Source organism: Vanellus vanellus (assembly GCF_965231255.1).
Source record: "Vanellus vanellus genome assembly, chromosome: Z".
NCBI lineage: Eukaryota > Metazoa > Chordata > Aves > Charadriiformes > Charadriidae > Vanellus > Vanellus vanellus.
The window spans coordinates 63,010,983-63,037,637 of NC_138908.1; the positions used below are offsets into that span (position 1 = coordinate 63,010,983).

General features: G+C 39.1%; 1 protein-coding gene across 1 annotated transcript in view; it reads right to left on the minus strand.

Moving 5' to 3' along the window:
* Positions 1–26,655, minus strand: part of HOMER1 (homer scaffold protein 1) — a gene marked incomplete at its 5' end in the record, with an annotated part of 65,435 nt that overhangs the window by 22,160 nt on the left and 16,620 nt on the right. The window contains one exon of the mRNA XM_082497999.1: positions 21,805–21,947. Within this exon, the coding sequence (XP_082354125.1) occupies positions 21,805–21,947 (143 nt within the window). The remainder of the gene's footprint in view (positions 1–21,804; positions 21,948–26,655) is intronic.

Genomic DNA, 26,655 nt, shown 5'->3' on the forward strand with positions numbered 1-26,655 from the left:
TGTCACCAGAATATATAAAGCATGTATTTTCTGTTACTGCTATAGCTACCCTGGCTCAAAACCTAGAAGGTTTCTTTGGAACTGGTTATTTTTAAATTGGTTGTTTTCAATAGGAATGCACCACTATTATTTCTCAATCGTACTTTTTATCCCTAAGAGATCTACATAGTGGGCATGAACACGTCTATTGTAATGCAGATGTTATTTGTTTGTAGCATATACTGATTTTTTCCACAAATAGTTTATCTTCTACAGATTGTACTATGGCTCCATAAAATAGAAACATACTACTATAATTAGTTTTGTACCTGATAACACACAAAGACTTCCCAACTATTTACTTATCCTGTTTCTTCTTACAAAACTCCACACTCTCTGACACAAAACCAACCATGTGATGGATATCATACCAGGAAACATAGAAGCAAAGATGTGAATCTTCTATTTCATAAAATCATAATTTGATTAAAATACCCCATAACCAATCTTGGCACTGCTATCTTAATTTTCTCAAATACTTTCTTGACAAACCAGAAAAAAAAAAAAGATAAAATTATACTTTGTGGATTATTTTGGTTAAAACTGGATTTATTTGGATTTAGATTAATTATTTTAGTATCAGATAAAAGCATACCTACACCTGTAGCTGTTCTTAAGCTAGAATAAGAGTATCTGCATTGATGCCTAAACCTGCAGAGCGACATTGGTTCACATTTATCAACACTACTAGAGGAGACGCTGAGAAACATATGGGTCAGACACAAAGAGAATTCCCCTTTGGAAGGAAAATGATAGGGCTAACACCTGGGAGAGGGAACATGCAGAACCAGATGCTGAAGGACACGTGTGGAAAATTCAAAGGGCTCCCAGCAACTGCGAGAGCCCATGGCCAGAATTTTGATGGTGGAACAGCTTCACTACAGTCCCTCAGGGTAGGTACGGGAGGGCAGCACATACTTTTTCTCTCTAAAACCTTTAAATTAATTCCTGTTTGAAAGGCTTTTTGCTAAAAGGAATTGATTTTGCCCTCGATGCATTAGATTCTGCCATAGGAAAAACACACACAGCTCTGGTCAGGTTGCCTTAACAGCTGTAAATATCTAAAGCAAACCCAAATCATTCCTCATGTGTTCTGAGATTATTTGCTCTGGGACGCACATGAAATACAAACACTTACTCAGTGATCAAAGTGATCCAAACCGCAGTGCAACTTCTACCAGAACACCTTTCAGTTTTGCACCGTGGTGGACAGAGCAAAGATGTACGTATACACTGGGGGACACAGGCATACACCTTTGCAGTCCTGCGGTGCAAGAATTAAACCTGCATTCATGTTTTATTTTGTTCTGGAAACCATCCATCCCTTTGCTGGCAGTGTCGCAATTTTCACAGTTATTTCTTCAGACCTGTCAGAATGTACCGACCGCTCGGCACACTCAATGTTTGAAGATGGTCCTTCAAAAAGAAGCAACAACCTGAACGCTCCAGCTTGTTGCCTGTTTCTCAACGTGAAAAGCTCCACCAAACTTTTTAAAATATCCCAACAGAGAATAAAGCCTGGTCATTTCCCTCATGAAACTTCTGAACATCCAAAAGTAAGAGAACAAGCTGTTTTGCATACATCACTATGTTAGTGCCAAACACAAGAGGGGAAATTGGCCTCTAAAGGATAATAGCAAAATATAAGGTTTATTGGCCTAGCTGATCATGCCATACAAAAAATGCTTTCATAACAGAGGTTTAGGTCTGACTGCACAGAGAATTATCTTTACAATGGTGACGGTTCATGGGATCATAAGCACTTGTTAGTGAGAAAAAGGTGAAAACTCTCCCAAATCTCCAACCCTTGGTGCCAGCCATGGTATCTGGTATGCGTGTAACATCAGACGTGCCGACAGTCAGAACAACCCATGGTGCTCCACCATCAAGGCAAAGGATTCAAAGTCAGATATTTAGCATCTACAGCATCCAGTAATTCGATCACTGCCACAAAACACTCCTACAGCAACTGCTGGTTGGTATCATACAGCCTAAGTGTGACAAGCCCAGAAAATCAAAGTAGGAGTCAATGATCTTCCATACTTTTAGGCATTCTGACCAATTAACATCAGGCTGATCTCCCCACTCACTGGGGATTAGTTACAACCCCAGTAAATCACTGAGGAATAGCTTTGCTATCTGTCCATCTGTGACCTGAATAGAGTGCCAGAGGCTATAAATGCATGATTATCTTTCTCTGCAAAGTAGGTCACTTAAGGAAAATTAATCCGAAAAGCTCCAGTCACCACATTTAGCCAGTTGGAGAAGGCTTACGAAGGCAGGGGGCGGGGAGCACACATTAATGAGTTGCATTCAGAATGGAGATACCGTCATAGCACAAAGAAACAAAAGCAGTTCAAATCAAGAGATGTTTTCTGCTTTTTGTATCAGTACTGCTTATTCATTGTTTGCTGAGTTGCACGCAGTACCAACACTATGAAACATGGTTTAAGATTTATTTCAGATTTATAGAAACAAAACATGCAGAATTCTGCTTTATTAATATTGCATGGGGTTTAATATTGGATTAATTGCATAAAATTAATTAATTTGAAAACTGGATTTCTTACTACAGGGTAGTCATGGTTTCAAAGAACTACAGTTATTCAAGAGCACGTAAATTCTTTTCTTCGGGTGTCACTGTGATCTGCACTGCAGGTGTATGGTGGGCAGTGCTACCCTGGGATAGCAGAAGTGAGGAGGAATTCAACTGAGTGGAGAATGGAGTACTTTCACTACAAAATTTGGCATCTGGTATAGTAACTAAATCCATAAGACTTGACAGATATGAACAGAGCAGAGTCCCTGTAGCTGCTGCCCAGATTATAAATAGTGGTGTGCGTTGGAAGCAGCCCAAGAGCCTGGTGGAGTGAGTGTTACCAATCAGCCAGAGAGTGATGTCAACCAGCTGGTGACAATGCATTAGCTGTGCTGGCAGCAAGGGGTGATCCTTTCTGACAGCTTTGCTGGTGAGCCTTACGGAGCAGCTCTTCATGCTTAAGGAAGCAAAAGGGGGATTGTGAATGACTTGTTTCTGTTACAGTAGTATCCAAGAGCTCTAGTGAACACAAGCAGCGTAGCTTCTTCTCTTTGGAAGTGTAAGACAAGTGTCTGGGTTTAGGTGAAACTCCCTGGTACATCTGGGAAGGAATTCTGCATAAGGTCCTTATTAAATCCTCCATATGAAATAAGCTTCAGACAACACTGAGGTCCCAGGCTGGAAGGGTGAGATCTCTGCAATGGGCTACTCTTGCTATTGCCTACACTGGAATGATGTGACTGTCCTATCAGATGGGGAGGTTGGCTCTGCGGGCACAGAGGATGAGTGCAGCATCCCTCAAGATACTCCTAAAAGCTCACAAGAATCCTCCTCTCATTCATGCTGAGAATGGGAGTTAAGATCCTCACTTCATGTTCTGATCTAGAAGAAATTTTAAACAGGCATTTGGGGAATTTCACCCCTTTTCCGAGACTTCAAAAGGCATCTTCTGTGACTTATCTATTAAATGTGTAAAATTACTTCATGACAGAAAAGATTTAAACATGATGGTTTTAGAGTTTGTCTTGCTGCTAATCCAAAGTACCATATGCCCTCAGTAATGATACAGAAATTTCTCCCTCTCTCTTGAACATTCAAAGCACAACTGGAAACAGAAAGGGGTTTGTCATTTATTTAATTTAACATAAGCAGGAGCCCTAGAACGAGAGGGAAGCAGAGGAAAGAGCAGTGGAGCACATCAGGTCCTGTCCCACCATTCCAGGAAGAGGCAAGAAAGAAAAGTTTTGAGTTGTTCTGCCATTTTGGCCTTTTTACAAAGCTGTCTGCTTGTACAGGCCCAGTAGATTCAGCAACTCAAAAGACTCCGAACTTATGTGCACGAGGGACACTGTCATCTACAGTATAGTTAAATCATTATAGACCAGGAAAAGAGGGAGAGCTACGGTAAGAATGGCAGCTTTTGTAAGAAGAAAAGTTAAGAAACAAACCAAAACTGCCTCTTTACAGCTCCTGCTTATTGTCTTATCTGTAGTTGTGATTAACTGGACACATACAAAAGGAAGTCTTATTGGATAAACTGGAATTTATTAAAAAAGGGTAAATCCTCTCAAAGTTATAATCAAGATATAATTACCAGGAAATTACTTTGAGTTAAATATTTTGAGTGAGGCCAATGAAAAACTAATTAATATTCAAAGAGATCCTTATCCTTAATTAGAGTATTCAAAAGAATTTTTAGCAAAGGAGGATAGCTCCCCTGGGGAGAGAAGTAGGAACATTAATGGAGCATGAAAGATCTGTTCTTCCCTTTGGGATAAGGACCATCTACATGATCTCAGTGGAGTTACATGAGCACAAAACCAGGGAAACATAGCTGTGAATCAGCTCTTTAGATTGGTTAAATGACAAACTCGATCACAGCAAAAAAAAGATTAAGGAGGCCCTTGAAGCACATTGTACTTTAAGTGAGGTAACTAATAAGAAAGCGGCACACTCCTACTGGACAGTGAGAAAGGCAGACGAATGGCTGATATCAGCAGGTGACAGCATGACTTTTCTGAGAGTCTATCATTCTCTATAAACATTGAAGGTCTACCCCACTTCACGATATATTGTTTTGTTTTGTTTTGTTTTGCGCATCCCTTTGCTCAACTCAGAGCTACAATATACTTGAACTCCCAATTTCTATGTCAGCGTAAAAGACAGAAATGCAGAAGCTTTTTCTGCAAATTTGGGCAGAAAGGCGCTGATGAAGCTATTACAGATTTCTCTTTAAAGATGTTTCATGTGTGATATTTCACTTTCGTTTAGTCTTTCAGTTCGACCCTGCTCTCAGATTCTGAATTGTCCAGAGTACCTGTGCAGCCCATGGGCAGAGGAAGAGTTGCCTTTCCAGTTCTGTTACAGGCAGTCCTCTTCTTAAGGGTCTCTTGTGCTATGCTTTATCAGCTCACTGGGGAAGGGTCAATATTTTTGCAGACTTGTCAGATAAAGGTGACCAAAGAAGTTGAATAATGGTACAGACTCTTTCCACTATACACCAGACCACTATGAAATGCAAATTGTTGGCTATGCCCTATTTAGATCCACCACCTAAATCCATGTTCTGTATTTTGTAATACAGCCTCCATTCATCACAGGGCCCACAGAAACCACCACAACACAGACTGCCTTTCAATATGGAAGCTTATCACTGAGGAATAGACTGGACATTAAATTATTTTTAAGAAAATAAGAGAAATACTCTCTCTGGTAACCCAGCACACCATTCCTGCAGAAGACAACAAAGCCAGAGAAAAAAAAAAAAGAGCATGGTGCTTATTGAAACACTAAGAGTCAATAGCAGCAGAAGAGCTCCTGAAAGGCACTCCATGGGATGCTGAATATTGGGTATTAACACAAAATTAATACTTCAGCTATGATCCTCATCAATCAGGGACTTAGATACCAGTCCTGACCTGAGTTATAGTGGGGGACAAAGAGAAGAGTCACTCTTCTCCACAAGAAACAATGACGTTTGCAAGCTTCTTGTATTGTCTGCTAGTGTACGCTGAGTGTGTTTACATAGGTGACACTTAAACTCTGTTTCTCATTAAACTTAGACTGTTAAGAATGGGTTTATGCACGTCTTTTGTACACTGTATCACAACGCAAAAGATTTGTATTTAACCTGAATCATGACCGTAGCACTAAGAAAATCCCTAATGTCTCTGAAGAGGCTCAATTTTTATTTTAATTTTTGTTATTTTAAAAAAGATCTCATTTTTGTCTTTTTCATTTAATTTTATATAGTAAAGACAGAGTAAGTTATCTCTTCATGAAGACCATCAAGTATAAACCAAAATCAGTAACTCTTTTTATAACTTGTAGCCCTATGCAAGAGTAAGCATACCTAATTAGTTCCTAGCTTTTTTTGCACTAAACACGAAAACCTTGTAGACCTAACATTTATCACATACTCTGAAAAATTAAAGATTTGCCCTTGCTCGCTTACTGAAATTGCTTATCAGTATCACTGCAAGTAGTTTATTTTCATTCCTGTGAGACCTTGCAGACCTAAAATTTTATCACTCTGAAAAAGCAAAAAAAAAGATTTGCCCTTGTTCCTTTACTGAAATTGCTTTTTAGTATCACTGCAAGTAAGTTTATTCTTGTGCCTGTAATGTATCTCATATTTTTCACAACTGATACCCAGCAAGTTTTTTTAGTACACTAAACTCTAGGCATAATTCCTTGCTGTTGCTATGGTGATGAATACTTCAAATATTCCAACAAAATCACATTTTCAAAAGTAACCTAAGTTATTTAGGAGCTTACGTCTCACTTTCTAAAATGACTAGGTATTTGCTTGTGAAGAAAGTCAAATTGACTTGGGTTCCTGTGGCACTTAATCGCTTTATGAAAGAAATTCGATGATGTGGTTACTGGCAAATCAGATACCAGGACAGGGTGACCCTGACACGAAAATAATCTGAATTACAACCACCTTCACACTGGAGCTCATTTGTACACACAAGAATTTAAAGCAGTTTAACTGTAAGTTCACACTTTGAATTAGCATGGATTAATTTTGCTGAGTCCCCTGGCTAGACAAAACCTTACATTTCTCTCAAAAATAACAATTTGTGTGTGCATTGAACCAACCCACACTCTGTCAGCAATGTAACAGAGAAGAGAGTATTTGACTGCGCTATGCGTCACTCACCTGGGCTTTCATTTATTGAGTGCTATTCTGATTTTAATAGTTTCACTGAACTGTGCTCTCAATCACACCTTGGTGAGCGTGAGGACCTTCCCTAGCTTCACCACAAAAACTCTGTGGTAGTAAGGACAAGGAACAACTCTCTTCCCAGTGACCAGACCTCCGCCACTAAGTTAAAGAGGGCCGAAAAGCCCCCAGCTTCTGAAGGCCACACAGACTGGGGACTTCGCCGTCCCCACAAACTGCCCTGGTCCATGTCAGCTGGCCAGATGCAGCCCAAGCACAGTTTGCACATCATCGGTTTTAGTGCCCCTCCACCTCTACAGTCTTCCAAAGTTTTATGAGTTCTTCCATCCCCAACTGGAACACTTCTGGGCATGCAACGCACATCCGTGCTTTTGCGCAAGGGGAATACCACTGCGGTGAGCGGCAATGCAGCCCTCAAACCACCGCAGGTGTGCGGAACTGGAAAAGGACTCCATACAAAACAGTAACTGCGTCTTACAGCCGCAAGGACGCTGCATGGGTGCAGCAGAGATCCAGCGTCATTACTGTAACATGTGGAAATGGCTCAGCCCACATTCCCCCGTGCCCCGGCCCATGTTATTTAGCCTTCCAGATGTGCCCCACGAGGCTGCTGCAGCTACAGGTGGACTCCATGGACCTCGGCGGAGATTCTCAGCTCTGCAGCAACAGAGGGAGGACAGTAAGAGCCACGCTCCGAGCACCTGCAGCCACACGTGGAGCAGTGATGTGGCTGAAGGGACCTCTCCCAACCCCGTAAACCTGACATACCAGGGGTGGAGATCCTCAGCACAAGCCTCTGCCTGCATTTCCAGGTACTGTCACAGCTATAACGGGAGCGTGTTGTGCCTCTGCTGGAGACAGCAGCTGTTAGAGTGGTTGAATGTGCAAGATTCATAAGTGCCAATTTTAGATCTTAAGTTGAACCTTCTGTTACTGACGCTACGGGATAGCTCAGCCTCTAAGACCCCTAAATGCTGGTTCCTGTCTTACCTTCATAGCAAACACCGAACTCAGCAGAACAATCATCGCATCTGCGGCACCTCACAACTCCACTACCGGCAACAGAAAGGCATTCTACAGAATGACCTACAGAAATACTTATATGTGATTAGGCAGTTGCATAAAGGTTCTGAATTATGACTATTTGGCTTCCGCCCAGCGAGTGCATTAGGTTATCTTACAACATCTAATAATAACTATTTACTGCTGAAATTCATTTTTGCATTACGATTGCCAGTTTGCTTATCCCAGTAAATACAACGACATGCATTAATGGCACAGTTAGCTCCGGAGATGAACTGTCAGTTTACACGCTGACAAAAAAATAATTTTATTCCATTAAGGGAACAGAAGCTATGTGAGAGCATGGAAAATTTAATTAAGTTTCATTTATCTCCTGTGATAGCCATACAATTACTTAAGAGTCAACAGCCTATATATAAAGGCCAAACTAAACCACCTATGGAGCTGTCAGAAGTACTTTGAAGACCAAGCAGTAAGTCACATGAACTATATGATGACAGTAAAACATTTACTGACTGTACGTGTTTGAACAAAACAACTTGCAAGTGAGTTGCAACACTTGTAAGTGGATACTGCAACTCATATTTTTTTCCATCCCAGCTTTTTAAGAGAATGAAAATACTAAATTTGCCTTCTTTAATTCAAATCTGAATCCAAGAAAAGACTAAATGTCTTGCACTATGCTGATTCTAGAGTCAAATTTACTAGAAAGAGATTAAATGGATTAAAAAAGGATTAAATTTAATACATGGGAAGTCTCTGATACTGGCACTTTTTCTATGAACTACAGGTTAACATTCAGAAGAAGCAGTCCCTATATGTTTCTCTCTCTCCCCTACCGTACAAAATCCCAGTTTTTAACATGGCACCTTGCTTAATTCACTGGTAGCTGCCACTTCTTATTTACTCAGCCTAGACTAAGTGATCTTAGGTTTCCTACAGCTTCTCTTCAGAATAATGCATAGGTAAGATGACCTGGCTCAAAAACTCAGACAGAAGTTAAAAATACAATAATTTACAGATATGTTCTTCCCAAATCAACACTTAATTGATGCAGCAGTTTCAAAGAAGACTATAAGGCTTGGCTCCCCACTCCTCTCCCCGCCCCATCTTACTTAACTCGCCACAAACCCAACAGGGATGCCATGAGTATGAAGCTGAACATGAGTTTTGCTATTTGGAAATTCACAAACAGCAGTACAGATGCTGAGCTCCCACCCTTTCACAAGGCTATGCCAATGTACCACAGCACTGTTTCAGCTCGTGTTTTTCTAACATTGCGAGCTCTGTTTCACTTTCCCTGGTAAGGCACCTAGACTTGGAAAAGGGAAGGGCAAACAGCACGATGTGAAGACGTTTAAAAGCCAGCTTTCCTGAGCCTCCCGCGGTGCTGAACGTAAGCCCAGCACAAACGATCCCTAAAGTGCTAAAGTAGATAAACAAGAATACTAAAATCTCTGGAGATCACAGAAAGAAGGTGCTACACAATCAGTTTGCCACGTAATTACATTGGGTTTAAATTTCGGAGTTTTTCCTAAATAAAGTGAACAGGCAAGTCGCAGTCATACACCATGATCGGTTAGATTGCACTTTGGGCATGTAGGAAACTATTTTAGCTATCCTCTTAAAATTCAGGCCAGCTGAATCTGAATGTATTGCCTACATGAAAAAGCACTTGTCTTCAGACAGCAAACCCACATCTTATTTTCATAGCTACTTTCACTACAGAGAGGGGGAAAAAAAAGTTTTATTTTTCTTCCTTTGGCAAACTACAGAGTTTGGTAACTCACTACAATTCAGTCACTTCAGTTTTAGGGTTTTGGTTTGGTTTGGTTTTGTCTGAGCCACATCATTGTTTAAATAAAAGTACTTAATTTCCTATGTGGTTGCAGTCTCCCAGAAGAATGGTTTGGACTATCCTAACTTTAATCTTTCAACCAAACCCTTTGCCTTTCATGACAGGAAGACAGAACATCATTATATCACAGTGCCACAGAGTAAAATCTGCAAAGCAACAACCCTACAGTCAAAGTTCATCACAACAAATGGACCACACGTAATGTTTTATTATTGTGTACTTGAGAAAACAGAGTCCTAGAGGTCATGGACATTTTATTTCAGCATCTTCACCCAGCTCCAGCTTCCTTCATTTGCCAAATGGCTGAAGAGCTGATTAAAAAAAAACTCTTATATTTTACTTCATTGCCGGATTGTGCCAACCCTTCATTACAGACAAAACTTGATGGCTGTTTGGTGTCACTGTGAAATGCTTTGATGATGCTTATGAATTGCCAGTTGTCCACATCTCACCAAAGTGCTACTCAGCAACTTAAAATTCATCTCAGCAGAGCCCCCTGTTAGATGATCAAAACACTGATCAACACAAACCATGTTCTGCCTGTACTACAAAATGTCACTGGCATCTACAGCAGTATTAAAGGAACTCAAAAGATGTGACTCTTTAGGTACAGAAAGCTTCCCTAAAGGATAAAGCTGATGGAAAACTACAGGAAATGTTGATCTCCATTTAGCTGTATTCCCCATTTTATTCTTCAAGCTAACTCTTACCCCAAGAACAGAATACATTAAGTACTTCATATTTCTGACAGACAAAATATTCCACTTGTGTGTTTATGTGGGCCTGCCCCTAACCTCTACCAGTGCCTGCAGGAAGCAGGTTGATGCTATCGAAGTTGCACTGCAAGGGTTCTGCTTACTACGTGACAGAAAATAATCAACGTGATGCAACTATGTTCAATAACCCAACTTGTTCAGGTGGAGCCTGAAGACTGTTTGTGCATTCAGACACATTCCGGTATGGCTTACGATAAAGCAACTGTGGACTTTTACTCAATCAACAAGCTTTTACTCTCGTCTTCCGGGGGCTTACACTATCTGGACAGGAGATCTGACCTGGAGAGTAGGGAGGGTGAATGAAACAGCCCACCAGGGAGCCACGGCAGGGTGACAGCAATGCCAGAGAACACCACGCTGTGCTGCCTCCATAGAAAACAGCAAGCACAACTCTGGATCATCATGTTGGCAGGAGACACAATTTAAGGCTGGACCTCGTAAAGAGAGTTTAATGGATGGAACCCATCTCCCCCAGGTTTAGAAGTTCAAAAGCTAAGGGAGGTTAAGCATCCTGAGATGGCACTTCATCTGACTGCTCTTAGATGCCTATCTAGGAGGAAATGCATCAGGCACTATGGATGTCCCTCAGGTGCAATTTTTTGGCCTCAGTGTCACACAGATGTGGCAGAATTTGCTGGTTCTCCCCCAGAGGACCCAGGCCACAGCGTTTCTCCAAAGGAATTACTACCTTAACTAGATATACTTGTAAAGCCTACCTCTAAATAAGGGAGAAATATTTAGCAATATTAATTCAACTGACAAAAATGACACACTCCAAAGAGTATCATATTGTAAAACAGCATGGATATTTTGGATTAGACTTGAAACTAAGCTTTTTACTTCATGTGAAAATTAAGAGCTCTTGGTCCTTGGCCCTACATCTCTTGCAGGGATGCAAAATGATCCCTCAAAGCACACACAGTTACACAGCTTATGAATTTCAGTCAGCTCTGTTCCAGATAAATTCTAAAAAAAAACTTTGATGAAAGCTACTTTTGTATAAGGGATTCATTTAAATATGAAACAATTATTTTTAAAAAATGCTGTTAGTACTCGTCCTATGTATTTTTAATGTAGAGAATTTTCTAAACTGCTTTTCTCTGCTTTGTCAAACTTTAGTTTTTAAATATGCATTCTTTGAAGAAGTGGTCAGAGGTAATCCATTTGGCTGAAACCTATCAATAAATACATAAGACCAGTGAGTGGCTTCATCAAGTTCACCGTGATTTCTTTGCACCACGCAGACAACTGTATGTTGGCTCTGAACCGGAGAAGGCAACGGACACAGTACAGTTAGTTCCTAACCCACGTGTGCCTGGGAGTGAATATTCCAGGGGACAGAAACGTTCATGCAGCTCAATCCAATCCTCCTTTCTGTGTGACTGCTGGAGAAGCCTGTACCAGCTGCTCAAGGTACAGTTGGCTAATTATAGTTGCTAATTCTGAAGCTTCAACTATGGCATCAGAGAGGTAGCAAAGGAACAGGAGCTGCAGCCACCTCCTAAACTCACGCTCCGTCTCTGCTTCCTTTTAACCCAAGCAGAATTTGGCACAGCAGCACATCTATCTCCTATCTTCAACAGGAAAAAGAATCCACAACTTAAAATTTTGTTGCCAGCTATCATTGGCTCTGACTTTCATGGTCAATCCGCTAGGAGAAAGCGATCTAACTGGTTAAAAATTAGGTAATTTTTAAGTCCACATGAGCTGCATTAACACCATCTAAGCACTTCATAAATGGCAAAACTCAGCGGATCCAAGGATCTATGTAGCACATTTTAGGTGAATCCACAATCAATAATTCACCAAGACTTAAGATGCTTGGCCTCTTGTAGCTCAGGTCAGACGTACTGTAAATTCCCATACCCCATATCTAATAGTATCCTTATAAATGACAGGAGGAGTGACATGAATGACAGCCTCTTAAGCTTAAACATCTGCAGAAGATGGCGCTAGCCCAATTGATTTCCGTTTCCAGAATGCACCTCATCTCCTAGGAGACAGGGCAGTTAAGAAGGGAGTAATAGAGAAAAGACTAAAAGGAATACAAAAATCCATAAAGTCAATTGGTCATTTCATCTCCAACGTGAGTTGTTAAAGGATGAAGGTACGTTTATTTATATTCTGCTTGGAAGTTTGGGAAAAATGAGTTCTACACTGTTTCAAGAATAGTAGCTGTTTAGTCACTAATGGTATCATATGTTGTATGTTTATCATCAGGCCTTCCAGACGGCAGTGAAACCATAACCACACAGCATATATAAAATTTGAGAAGTGGATATCTATCTATATATATCTGTGCAGCTTCTCATAGGGGAAGTCCATGTCTCTCATGATCCACCACTACACTTGAGGTACCACAGAGTACCTTGTCGGTGTCAGTAAGAGGACTAAACTGGTATCGATCCGATACATTCAGTGGAGCTTCAGCTTCACTAAAAGGTACTCAGTTACACACTTTTAAATTTTTTTTTATTTTTTTACCCTTTTTAAAAATACTTCCCTTAAGTACTCCACTGGGTTTGGCCCTGCTGCCTACAAACTTAACATATATCCTTTTTCTTGGAATAAAGCAGACAGATGAGGTACAGCAACACAGATATCTTTTGGAAAAGCAGATGAGCAGCCAAAACAAGACACTATAGCTGGTGCAGGGCAGAAGGGCCAAGTGACTTGGAAACACAGCCTACATTTGAAAAGAGCCACTAACTGAAAGTCTTGGGTTGTTTTTTTGGTTTGTTTTGCTGCAGTTTGTTTTGGTTTATTTTGATTTTGTTCAGGTGAATTAATTTTAGCTCCTGTCTTCTCAGTAAAGCTAGAAACTAATTCCTGGTACAGAATCATAGAATGGTTTGGGTTGGAAGGAATCTTTAAAGATCATCTAGTCCAACCCCTCTGCCACGGGCAGGGACATCATTCACTACAAGAGGCTGCTCAAAGCCCCATCCAACCTGACCTTGAACACCTCCAATGATGGGGCATCCACAACTTCTGTGGGCAACATGTTCTGCTGTCTCATCAGCCTTCATCGTAAAAAATTTGGGTGAAGACATTCAAGTAGTCAAACAACTGAACAACAGGAGATGTTTCTTCATTAAAAACACACACTTCACAAACATTCAAGAAAGTATGGCTCTGGGAGGCAGGTTTGTGTAGGCTTAAAAAGAGTAAGGTTGTATTTTGAGAATATATTGTTGCTATGAGTCATAACATACTTTAATATACCAAAACTGACAAAAAGCTGAGTTTTCTCTTGCTTTCTGAGTCTTTTTTCACTGTTTTTTAGTTTGTGGACTTTGAACGCAAAGCTGTTCAGCGGTCTCCTTTACTTCTAAGGAATATGACAGAGGCATTCTACTGTGACTACAATGACTATAAGTAACACAAGATCATCCATGTTCCGTATATTGATTTCACAAAAAAATCCAAAATCGACAATAAGTGAACCCTGAGATGAGTAAAATACACAACAATTGAAGTAAGACAGTGAGGCAGGTTGTTCTGCAGCATACTTAAAAGTGATCTGATCTTCAATTCTCTCTAATTTCCTTTCTCTAAAACTGTGTAACCTTTCAATAATTTCTACATGGATGGAAATATGTACTCTGAAACCCAAGTCTGGACTATTCTCCAGCTTCACAGAACCAGATTATAACTACAGAATCCATTTAGAGACAGAAAACAGTAAATGAAGAAGTCTGGAAAAGTTTCTTTAGCATTTGTCTATCCATATTTGGGTTGCATAAGCATTGTACTTTGTGTCGGTGAAGATAAGCAGACAAAGTTTTGCACCTGAAATGAAGCAGCTACACACCAGCTACAAGGAGCCTTTAACTTCTAACATATACTTTTGAGTGGCTGTCGGGGCATAATTTGAAGAGGTTTCTTTAGAGAGGCAAAGCACATGTGTGCAGATGGGTGCAAACTGTGTGATACTCTTACCTGCAGAACAGACTGCCACAGGAAAGTCTTGTTATAAAGAGTCAAAATTCCAGGCTTTGAAGAAAGCCCCCCCACCTCCTCATCACCAATTAATCCCAGGCTGAAGGTACGGGCATGAATGGCTTTCAACCCAAATAAGGCATGACATTGGTAGTTTCAAAGTATTATGTGTTTCCACAGAAGATTTAAAAATAAAATGCAATTCTACAAAGTGGCTATTTCCTTTCCAAAGTTTTCATTGTGGTTTGTTTTTTTTTTTTTTTTCTCTGGACAACAGTGCATTGAGATCTGCAACATTTCTTTGGTGTCTGTTTTCTTTGATACTAATGACACTTCTCAGTTTGGAGAAAAATGTTTGAAAAGACACTTGTTATAGCTGGAAATGTTGACCTAACTTCAGCAAAATTTACCCAGAGAGACCTCTGGGTGAGAGATCCAACACCTTGGACTCCTTCAGGGTGTGAGGGGAAAGTTGTGTTCGCACCTTATCCCTACTTACTGGTTGAAAGGTTTCCTATGATGACACTAAACAGTATCAAAACCACTGACGGCAGGAGGAGTAAAGAAAATATGAAGTATCAGCTGTCTACATAAGATCTTCTCTAACTATCATTTTAATCCTTCTTGAAGAGATGATAGCATGGTTGAGCTTACGAAACAGCAGACATTCTCAATAGTGTATGTACAAAACATCATAAAACAAACCTCACAGACACTGCTCACAAATTTAAACATGCATACACACTGGTATTGAAATGCACAATAGAAGAAGTTCATTATTCAAGTAAATTACTAGGAAAATCCAGAATAAAGAGAATAGCTCCTCTACCAATGCCCAAAAAAGACAAAAAAGTCACTATATGCCAAGAGTGGACTCCTAAGATGAATAACACATTTCAGAAAACTGTATTTTTGAAAATACCTAACAAAACTGATGAATGTGAATTAATGGATGCAACAACAAAAAACCCCAAACCACCCACCCTACACAATCTGATTTTGTCTTAAGTATCGTATCTCCCCACTCATAGAGCCAATGTTTACCATTGCTGATGTATTAACAAACAATCTTTTAATGTCATCTGTACTTTAGACTGGTTGATCAAAATGGATGTATTTTAGAAAATGAAAGTTCATTCCTCAAGCAAGAGTTCGTTTTTGGTTTTGTTTTTTTTTTGTTGTTTTTTTTTTTTTTTCCTCATTTTTACTGGGCTTTTTTTTTAATGTATGTGATTACAAGGGGAAAAATTACGTAGTACAAGCAGTATGGTTTTGGTTTGATTTTGATTTTTGTGGGTTTTCTTTTGTTTTTAAAATATAAATTGCATAAGGATTATATTTCTCTTCTAAGAAGGTACTTGACAGATATGTTTCAAGAGTGCTCACTTGTCCCTGAGGACAGTATTTATATCATCTAATTTCAAACACCCAGCTCACATCGTCTGAATCACCCCTTGGAGCTCTCACTAAATAAACGTCAGGAAGTGGGTAATTCACGTACTCCAAACTAGAACGCACTGAGGTGCACAAGGGAGATGGTGAAATTACTCTCTTAAGTGTGAGGCTATTTTTAGTTTTGGCTCTCATCCATGCTCCCGGTCATTAAAATTAGCTCTATCAGTTGCAGAGTTTCTTCATTTCAAAGAGCTAAGCAACATCTACACAATAACCATTCTTCCAATAGCAGATACAAGTCCTCTCCACCTCTTCTTCCATGACCAGAGATATCCTATGAAAATGTTACAGGATGAGCTGTATTATGCTGTTTGACAGGTTACAGAATGGTTTACTATGTATTCCAGAGATTCCTTACAGAATTTTCAGAAATTGTCTGAAATTTCTGTCAGGAAAGACAGAAACTTGAAAAAAAATTATATGAACACAAGGCAAGATTTTCCTTTCAAATTAATAATTTCCTAGCAAGAACTTTTTTTTTTTTTTTTTGAAGGACAGCCTACTTGAGCTAGATCCCAGCATCTTGGGCAGAAGTGCAGGAAGCAGCAGGAATCAGGTCAGGGAGGGAGGGGAGAGCAATCCCTCCCGGTATGCTTCTTCCAGAGACCACCAGGCTCTTGCCAGTGGACCTCAAGAGGCAGAAGGACAGTAAAGCTATGACCTTCACAACATCAAACGCACGTTGGTTGAGGTGAAGTAAAGCCCTATATCTAAGTTGCTATATTAACTAGTTCTCTGCTCACACTGACAGCAGGAACATATCACCTTGGAGTCTCTTCTCTGAGTGTGCCTCAAGAAATAATAATCTCTTCTTAACAGAGTAATTGAATTTACCAGAGTTCCCCCAGTGTGCCCTAAAACATCACAGTTCATGATAGTACTGTGCAACATGAAGACAGTTAGTGCCTTTTACATTAAAGAGAAACCTTTTTAAAAAGCCGGGCTTTAGAAGTCTCCATTCTGGAAGGTTTTCAAAATCCAACTGGATAAAGTTTAGAACAGCCTAGTCTGATCTCATAGCTGACCTTCTTTGAGCAGGAGGTTGGATTAGAGAGCTCCTGAGCTTCCTCATGAGAAATTATCCTACGATCAGATTAAATAACACTCAAAAACAAGAATTTAAAATTAAAAAAAAAAAAAAAAAACTAATACACCCTCCCCCAGGACTACTTGGTAAGGAAGCTATGCACAACCCTATAAAGAACATCCAAATACTAGGATTTGAGTATAATTTCAAATTGCAAAACACCACAAAAATTAACTCAAAACTTTTCCTTACGGCCAACTTAACAGTTGGGCATGAGCCACAAAGTACCTTTACTGTAACATAACTAAAATATTTAAGCTTGTAGAAGTGAGTAGTTTTAATACACAAAGTGAAAAATCTACTAAACAGATTTCTGCATACAACTTTTAATGAAAACTCAGTGAAGGAACATGAGCTAGCAGCAAGATTTTTGTTTTTTGGTTTTTTTTGGTTTTTTCTTTGTTGTACAGCATTGGATTTACATGCAGCATTATTAAATGGTAAGCTATCTAGACAATAACATATCTAAGATATAAACATCATTTGAAATAAGTCCATTTCCACTAAGGCAATGGAGTCAAATTTCCCTACTAAAAACTTGTTTGAATACAAAAATAGGAATTTTAACGAACAAGCAACAAACACACACATATATATTGTCTGATCAAAACATTATGTAATAGAAATTCCAAGATTACGTATTACAAGAAAAAAATGAGGCAACAGGTTCGAGTCACGGTTGACAGAAAATTGAAGACCTTCAAGATTTATCCCAGGAGAATCCTCTTACATTTTGATTCTGAAAGTGTGCTTTATCAGCTTCAAAAGGTGCCAAAAATGCAATAAAGCTTGTTATAAACAAATGTATTCTCTTCAAGGGTAAAGATAGAGCAAGTTCACCAAACAGTTACGAAAAAGCCCCAGGCAGCAGTTGCAGAGTTTGCCAGATACACCATTCAGTTTTAATATCTGAATTATATTCTAAGGCTGAATAAGCTTAGTATAGTATTTCTTTGGGTTCATTCAGATGACCAGGAATTGTATACTATGCACCATCAGGATTAAAATTTTTATTTAAAAGACAGTCACATCATAAGTGGTTAAAATTTTTCAGCAACTTTTTTCTCTCCAAACCCCATTTTATGATCAACAGTTTTCAGTTGGGAAAAAAAAAAAACAAAACAAAGCAAACAAAAAACAATTTAAAGAATGTGGAAATGATTTTTTTAAACAAGGAAGATGTCTGGGAAACTTAAGATTTATTTTAAAAAGTATGTAATTTTGTTCTTAAGTGTTACTTGTTTTAAATATTTGATTTGATTAACTAGCATCTGTTAGAAAAAAAGCCTTCCTGGACTAGCTGTCATTCAGAAAATGATTGATCAGTGTCTCAGCCAAGACTTTTAAAAATTCTAATGCTAGGCTTAGGCTACATTTTACTTTCATTTGTTCTGGCAACATTTACTCATGATAGCAGAGCTCAGGGTACAGTACATTATAAAATGTGGGAGTTCCCCAGTAGTATTACTTCATAATTTAACATTAACTATCATTGATAGTATAAAAAAATGCAAGATGTTTAACTGCAAGAGTTTATCTTCTGTGCAAGGGTTGTTGTAGCTGTTTAATATCCTCATCTCTCCAGCAGCTGACTGGAGTCACACTGGTCGTGAACAGCATTAGCACTTCCAGATGAGGATAAATTGAAGCAACTAGACTTCTGCTCTGTTATGCTTATGGGATATGAATGTGATTGTAGACATGTACTGGAGGATGTTCATTCCAAAACTTACAATTTTTTACTGAAATAATAAGAAATTTAGGTTCTGTAACAAAACTCTGGTGACTTAAGTAATGCTGTTTTTCAGCTTTTGGATGTAAGCGGTCAGAAAATAACTATAAATACCAGCGTAGTCTATACTTATGCTGCTGAAATAACAGGCCCCAACCACTTACACTGAGACACACAAAGCGCAGAGAAGAACGCTTGCAGAAGAGGACATATCTGGCCAGTGAGGACATGTTATAACGAAATCAAATTGAACATTTTGCAGGTGTACAGGTTAAAAATGACAAGTAGTAAGATGTAGACTAAAGTATGACCTTCCCACCTCTGATTTCTGACCTTGTTAACTCCCGTCAGCCCCTTCCAGTTCATACAAAGACCTGAGAGGCCCTGACCTGTATTACTGTTTTGACAACCACCCCCTTCAAACCTTCACCCGTGTCCTCTGCTGCAGAGACACCCACACTCAGCTGAGTGTGCCGACCCTCTCAGCAGCAGTGCGGTTCCCACCTCACCAGCCACCCTCTCCATGCAGTGCCACGGCACCTCATCCTGCCCGCAAAGCTCCAACACTTGCCCCATGGCTGCCTGGGCTCCTGCCCTGCAGCCCCACACGTGCCTTCCCTGTGCTCCAGCCTACGCTGAGGACCACTCCTTTTGGTCCTTCCCCAGGGTAAGTGTGTATTGCCAATGCCAGAGCAGAAAACAGCTTTCCTATTTATGGAAGAAATGAACTTGCTACGCTATTGTTATTGGAGTGAAGCATAGCCAGCCTCAGGGACTCTCATGTCCCCCATCGCTGAACTCACCGGAGGGAAGACACCACCACCTCTTCTTTTGAAAAGCACCTAAGGATTAATCAGCAGCTCCTGGAGTCAAGGCAAGTATGTAAAAAGCACTGCCACGCACAAGACGGAACTCAAACGCTCTACCAGCATTATCCTCCTCACCCAGAAACACGGGCTAAACTTTACCTTTGCTGAAAGGCAAGGGGCAGGAGGAGGAGGGTCAGCCATCAGCAGGAGTCACCAGGGTGCACAGGGAGAGGGCTCAGTTCAGCAACTCCTCTCTATCACACATAGAGTGCCACCAACACACAGCATCATCAGAAGGGCAGGGAACAAGAAGCACAGTCCCTTCCTGTACCCCTGACACACAAAAAGCCCAGGGAGTCCTTAATGATCGGGGTGTAAGGTTTTAAATTCAATTACTTTTTTTTCTTTTAAATCAGAGCAAGCAGACTGCCTGCAGAGAGCACTCTTTCAAGCCAGCACAATCAGCTAGGTATGTCTACCTAGTTGCCAATTTAGTATTATGAAATGCCTCTACAAAAACATGCCCATTTCACCAGGACTAACACAATCCTGGAGGCTTCACTTTCCATTTCTTTCATGCATGTGTTTCATGCATCTTTATTTATTTAAAATAAACAAATAATCCTTATTCACTTGTAATAAAAACCTTATCTAGTCCAAAATCAAATTTATTTCAAGGGTTTTAAAAATTTGCATTTTCTTCAGTAATAGCTCAGTAACAAACTTGAAGCTACCATTAGCAAGACAAAACTCTGGTCTTTTGAGAATCATCATGGGAAGTGACCCTCAAAATGCAGAGTTATTGTTGGAAGACCAATTCTAGCTAGAAGTATTTAGCAGGACAAAAAAATAAAACCAGGTACTTACACTGCAGACATGAAGTAGATAGAAATATGCAAAGCACGTAAAAGTTTTGTAACTATTCTACACCATCAAATATTACAACCAGGTAGTTTCAAAAAGTACCTTCAGTCATGCTCAAAGCAGAGCAAAGCGTAGTTACTATACTGGCATACCAGAAAACATATTTACATATGCAGAACAACAGGGAAGATCTTGCAGCTCTCATTTTTGAAAAAAAAAAAAAACAAACAAACAAAAAAAAAACCAAAACAGACACTACTTGTCGACTTTATCACAACTCCATTTCACAAAAATATTGATAAGAGAATTCTAACACACAAACAGTTTAAATGAACTCATTACAGAACACTGATAGATGTGCAACATTTGTAATACTCCTTCAACATGCACATAGCACTCTTACAAAGCACTGTTTCTTCTAAAACATATAATAGATGCACTGGTGACAGTTGAAGTATAAAAATAAACACAATCACTCTGTTAGAAAATTAGTGCAAAAGTATAATTTTTTTTCTCATTTCAAAATGTGTATTACTTTTTCCATATACGTTTAATAGTAGTATTCTCTTACAAAAAAATGAGAAGTCCTGCACAATTCCATCTCTGCTCATTCTGAACTGCATGACACATCTGACATCCTAGTATTCCCCAACCTTTGATCAAGAGCTCTTAAACTCTACTTAAACTGAATTAGACAATGTTTAAAAAAATAAATCTAGTATTTCTAGCTCTGTTCTAAGTTTATTAAGTGTTTCAGTTACTCTCCATGGTCTCAATACATTCTGTGTTTTATTAAGAGTGTCCCATTTACATTCATTTCTAACGGGGGAGATATATCCATCTTAACTCATTAATTGTACCATTCAATAAAAAGTCCTGGCTTTCTTAAAGAACAACAGAGCACAGCATTCCTAGTGCAACAAATTATAATTCATTCTGAAGCAACTATGCTTCTCTCATATTTCTAAAAAAGTTGAAAAACGTTTTCAACTGTCAGAGAACTGTTCAATTAAAGGCTGCTTTAAACTTCACAATCCAGAAGTGTTGTGAGAGTCCCTTTTCTTCCAACAGCTTGTCAATGAAAGGCTGACATCCAGTCCTATCAGTCATTTAACGAATGTGTGCAAAAATAATTTAATTGGAATATTCTATGAAGCAGTTCATTTTTCTAAGACCTCAGACATTGAAATAACGCTTCCTGTTAAAGGGACACCTGCACTAACCAGTGTTCAAGGGCTCACATTCAGCTGATTAAACTATAAAGTAACATCCCCTCGAATCTTATTCCAAGAGATTTTTTCATACTTGTTTTTTTGTTAAAGATTATATTGCAAATCTAGAAGCCAGACGAGTTGGGTTGGCTTTTTTTTGGGGGGAGGGGGGGGATGGGACTGAGTGTTGGGTTTTTTTTCATACAATATGGGAGAAGGTCCCTTTAACGAGGAAGGAGACAGGCATCACTTAATCAGGATCTGGGAATGGAATCTGTACCTATGGGTAAATGGCAATGCGTTCTGGGTTGGTTCAGCCCTTGGTTCTGAGTTCTGCGTCACTTCCGGCGTCGCTCTCTCGTCATCTGTCCCGTTAATACTTTCTGGCGTTAAAGGAGACTGAATATCCCCTCCAGCTGATTCCTTAAGTAAAACAAACAACACATTAAAATTACAAACTGTCATGCTCAGGAAGGCTATGTGTGTATAAGCACTAACACTAAGTTAACACTAAGTCTTAAATGATACACAAATTTTAGGTAGTATTAATGCGAGGCTCAGATTTCCAGCATCCCTCATGGTCCTATTTCATCATGTGAATTTAATTTGGAAGTGTATTTCCCTAAGACTCACATTATCTTGTACAAAACACAATTGACCTATGAATTATGTGCAAGTATCCAACCTCCTGCTTATTGCAGACCTCTTGCCCTTCCTTGCCTGGTATTATACTCAGCCTTCATACTGCCATGCAATGGGTGACTACTGACACCCAGGACTCTTACCTCTCATTTTATATTCTAACACGGCGAAACAAACACTTCCGATATTTGTTTCAAAATCTAGCTTTCATGTTGTTTATTAACTGAAGTGAACAGTGGAAGGGCCATTGGTGGTGCGTTCACCGTTTCACCCATGAGCCATCCATAAAGAACGCTTGGCTCAGCAGGGTCCTGGCAGAACTTTCCTAGGCACGTTATCCTGGCGTGGCTCTTGCTGGTCATGGTATTACCCAGGAAGGAGAATACTGCAGCTACACCCAGGCAGCTTCTGCTACTGCTGTGTACCTGGACACCTGAAAAACTTCATGGCTGCCTCCCAGCAGAAGGCACTCGCGCGGCTTTAATTGCCCTTCATCATGGCAACATGTACATTCATGTTTTGGCCAACAAACACCATTTGCTAATTTCTAGTCACCAAAAAGAACACCGAAAAAAACAAAGTACGCTCTTGAGCCTACATCCTAAGTTAGAACATTATAGGCTTTTCAGTCCCTGTACGTGGTTTCATTTTAGTATTTTCTTTCCTACTGTATTCTTTTTCAAGTAACGATTTTTGCAGGAGATAAGCGAGTCATATAAGCTAAGCAGCTCATCTCAATTTTAAAATGTCTTAGTAGGCCTTCAGTAACCAAGTGGTAACATTTAACCCTAAGATAGGAGAATTTCACAAACAGAGTTCAACAGATGTCATGGAGGGGTGTCTGTACAGCACAGGACTGGCTGAATTACAGTATTTCCAAAAGCTAAGCATCTCCTACGGCCACACAGCCTTCTACCATCTGCACGGGGAACAGATAAAGCTGTTACTTAACACTATTAAACTGAAGCACAAGCAGAGTCTCTGGAAAGCCAGCAGCTCCTCTTTGCAGCTCTTTGCTGTTCTTCAGCTTCCTATGCAGAGTGCCAGGCTCAGAAGGAATTGCAAAGTATCTGAAGACCATAAAATCATAGAATAGTTTGGGTTGGAAGGGACCTTTAAAGGTCATAGTCATGATCTTACAAGATCAGGGTTTAATTTTCAGCCTCCACTTGGAGCCTTCAATTAGTTTACGAAGATAAGGCTTCTTGAAAGCCAATACTGAACCTGATCCTCCATCCATAGGAAATGGCATCACTGATTCTGAGACTTAACTAGATGGTAAAACTCAGTTCTTTAAGGAACATATGATCTGGCTGTCATCATCACGTTCCACACGTTTCTGGTACCCCTTAACCAAAATATTGTTCAATGTTTTCATCGCACTTTAAATTACTTAATGTAATTAAGTAATTTGCATTTGCAGCACAATAAGTGCCAAATTTTGCTTTCATTCTGCCATATTTCTCACATAGTGAGAGACATGTACCTCACTCTACCACTTGAATTAGTGGGTCATACAACATTTTAATACTGACTTCCAGTTCTACTATATTTAGCATTCATCAAGTTATACACTGTACATGCACCAGTGTCTCCATTCTGCAATTTCTTATTACACTCCTACTGACTAAAAAGCAGAAATAATGTTTACATTGATTTACTTCCACTGATATAAGCTGCTACCTGTAACATAAATGTAATTTTTTTAATTATATGAATTCAAATTGTTACCTACTTTCAGGAATAATCTTGTTATTTTACACTCAAAATTATTACCTTGAGTGTTAATACTTTAAAAGTCAAAATTAAATCTTGATTTTTACAGAACAATTTTACTGAACTGAAGCTGAATTGAAATTAAGTGTGAAAGGAGAGCAGAGTTGGCAAGACAATCAGGCAAATGAATTATTTTCTAGAAATAATATGATTTTCTCTATTATTTATCCTCTGACTTTATAAACAGTTTCCACTGACATTAAATGAAAACCTTTATGGACTCAAGACTTTCTTTTATTTTCTCCTCTTCTCAAAGTCCACTAGGTATTCTAAAAAATACATACCACACCCTACAAAATCTGAATGGCTTGTATCTTTAATACAAAGATTCCTACAACACTATTATTTGATAGATAAAGCAGTGCCTACTTATTAAAATGTTTAAGTGTGAATGCATAAAAATTATTTCAGTAGAAGAAAAACAAATGTGCAAGTTCCACCTAGGCTTATTTTTCAGTAAAGCACTCTCATAGACTTCAAATGTGAATAAAATTCAAGTGTCAAAAATTAACGCAGACTAACATCACAGTCGATGTAATATCTGAGGTTCAGTGCCTGCAAATCCATGAGGGGCTGATTTTGTATGTACAAGAGAAACATCAAATTCTAGTATGTATTTCTTCCACCAATAATACAGGTTAATCAGTGCTCTCACGCACTCACAACTATCCCTGCCTAATAAATAATTTAATTGCAGCCAACTATAATGAAGCTGGATATGAATAAAGCACCAAAGACAACAGAAAAAGTCACTTACACTGAACAAAATTTTTGCAAATGCTTACAAATAGTATGTTCCCATTTTGTATTAATTAGAGAGAGTAAAGAATTTCAGGAACATTTTTTGTGAGATGTTCATATGTAATGAAGTTTTTATTCCATACCATTATAGCTTCACACATCCACTCCAGACTTTACAGAGTTGGGGAAGAAACTGACGTCAGCTTAAAAAGAGATTTTTACCCTTACCTTCTAGGCTGGGAGAGCAGGTTAACTTAGCTCTAACATTCAACTGTATAGACACTATATGGAAAACACAGTGCTTAAATTCAAAATGACAAGTCTTCCTGTAAATCAATGATATATTTTAACGCCTGATATTTCCAACTCAGATATTTCATACATTTGAGAAGAAAGGATTAATAGCTCTTCTGTGGTATAAAACCACATCAGATATAGGTTTCTGGAGGATATTGAACTTCAACTCACTCACCAGTCCTGGACTTAAATATGGACTGAGGATTAGTATTTTTCTACATGACAAGTACATGTGAGGGTCTGACGTCTGACTCAGGTATACTTTGCTATTTAAGAGTTTGTCAGAGATCTGCACTATCTAAAGGAGCTCTGGCCCTACTAATGCAGGACTAAGGTGATGCCAGGCAGTATAAAAGTGTCAGTGTCTACAGCATATAAACTAAACAAAACAGAGGGGAAATCGTCAAAAGATGGCTTAAATTTCAAAATTTTCTAAGCAAAATGCATGCACTCACAAAAGAGTAAAGTAAACCAAGCAGACTTCACAGCACAGACCAAACTACCTTTTAATGGTGACTAGATATGGAACAGAAGAAAAGGAGTAGGTGGTTCTAAAACCACAAGCAAACCAAACCAATTCCAGTTTGTTTTCTTATTAAGGATTATACTGTTTTCTCATTAAGTATTTTATACACTTCCCTGGCATTGGTGTTCTTCATAGGGCTTCTCTGCCCAGTACTGACTGGCAATGGCGTAAATCTGCCAGCTACTGATTCTGATACCATAACGCACGTGAAACTTTTGTTCCAGTGTAGAAACTCATGTAACATCTCAGAAAGTCACTTTTTCCACAGTTTTGTAAGTAAATTTTGTACTTCTACAAAGAAAAAGCTAACAGGTGATAAACCACAATGATTTTGTGAAAACCAACCCATTCCACGCACTAAAAAAATGTTGTGATTCTGAAACTTTTCAGGCAATAGCTATTTCTAACAGTCTGCATAGGAGGGGCTCAGAATCACAGACAACACTATTTTGAGTGAATTACTCATCACACAATTTCAGGAATTAACAGAGGTCTCAATCTGAAATGACCTGGGTCAAAAGAAGTATCTGAGGACAGATTCTTGCTTAGAGAAAAAGAACTGAGGTTCAGACTCCAGGTGGTTGCAAGACTGATGGGGTGAGACTGAAAAGCCCACAAACTGCTTTATTTGGTTCTGTACTTGAACCTAATAAAGGTTAGTATAAAAAAGAAATTTAAAAAAGGGGGGTGGGGGACAGTTTTCAGCTGTTACTTCATGCAGCTCAGTGGACTCCAGATCAAAGTGTTGCTCTTTCAGCTCACAGGTAAGCTTGTAACTGAAAATGGACTATGGGTGGCTTGTCACTGTAAGATCCAGGAGTTTATGACACAAGCAAAATAATTCCCTATATTAAAAGATGAGTCTGGGAAATAGTAGGTGACACAGCAGGGGAGACAGTATTTTAGTTTTGTATAAACAAGATAAGAGCTGTGAAAAGCTTTATAACCTAATGCTTTATTACCTAAGGGACACCAGATGGGGTACCTATGTTCATAGGTGGTCTTAGAAGTACCAAAATAGACAATTTTTCTAGACCAAAACCTCCAGACATACCAGAAATAGATAAAGGCTGTATTATATGAATCCGCCTTAATACACAAGGGTCGAAAGTACAAGTTCTCCGAAACAGAAACAATGCTTTCCTCTTC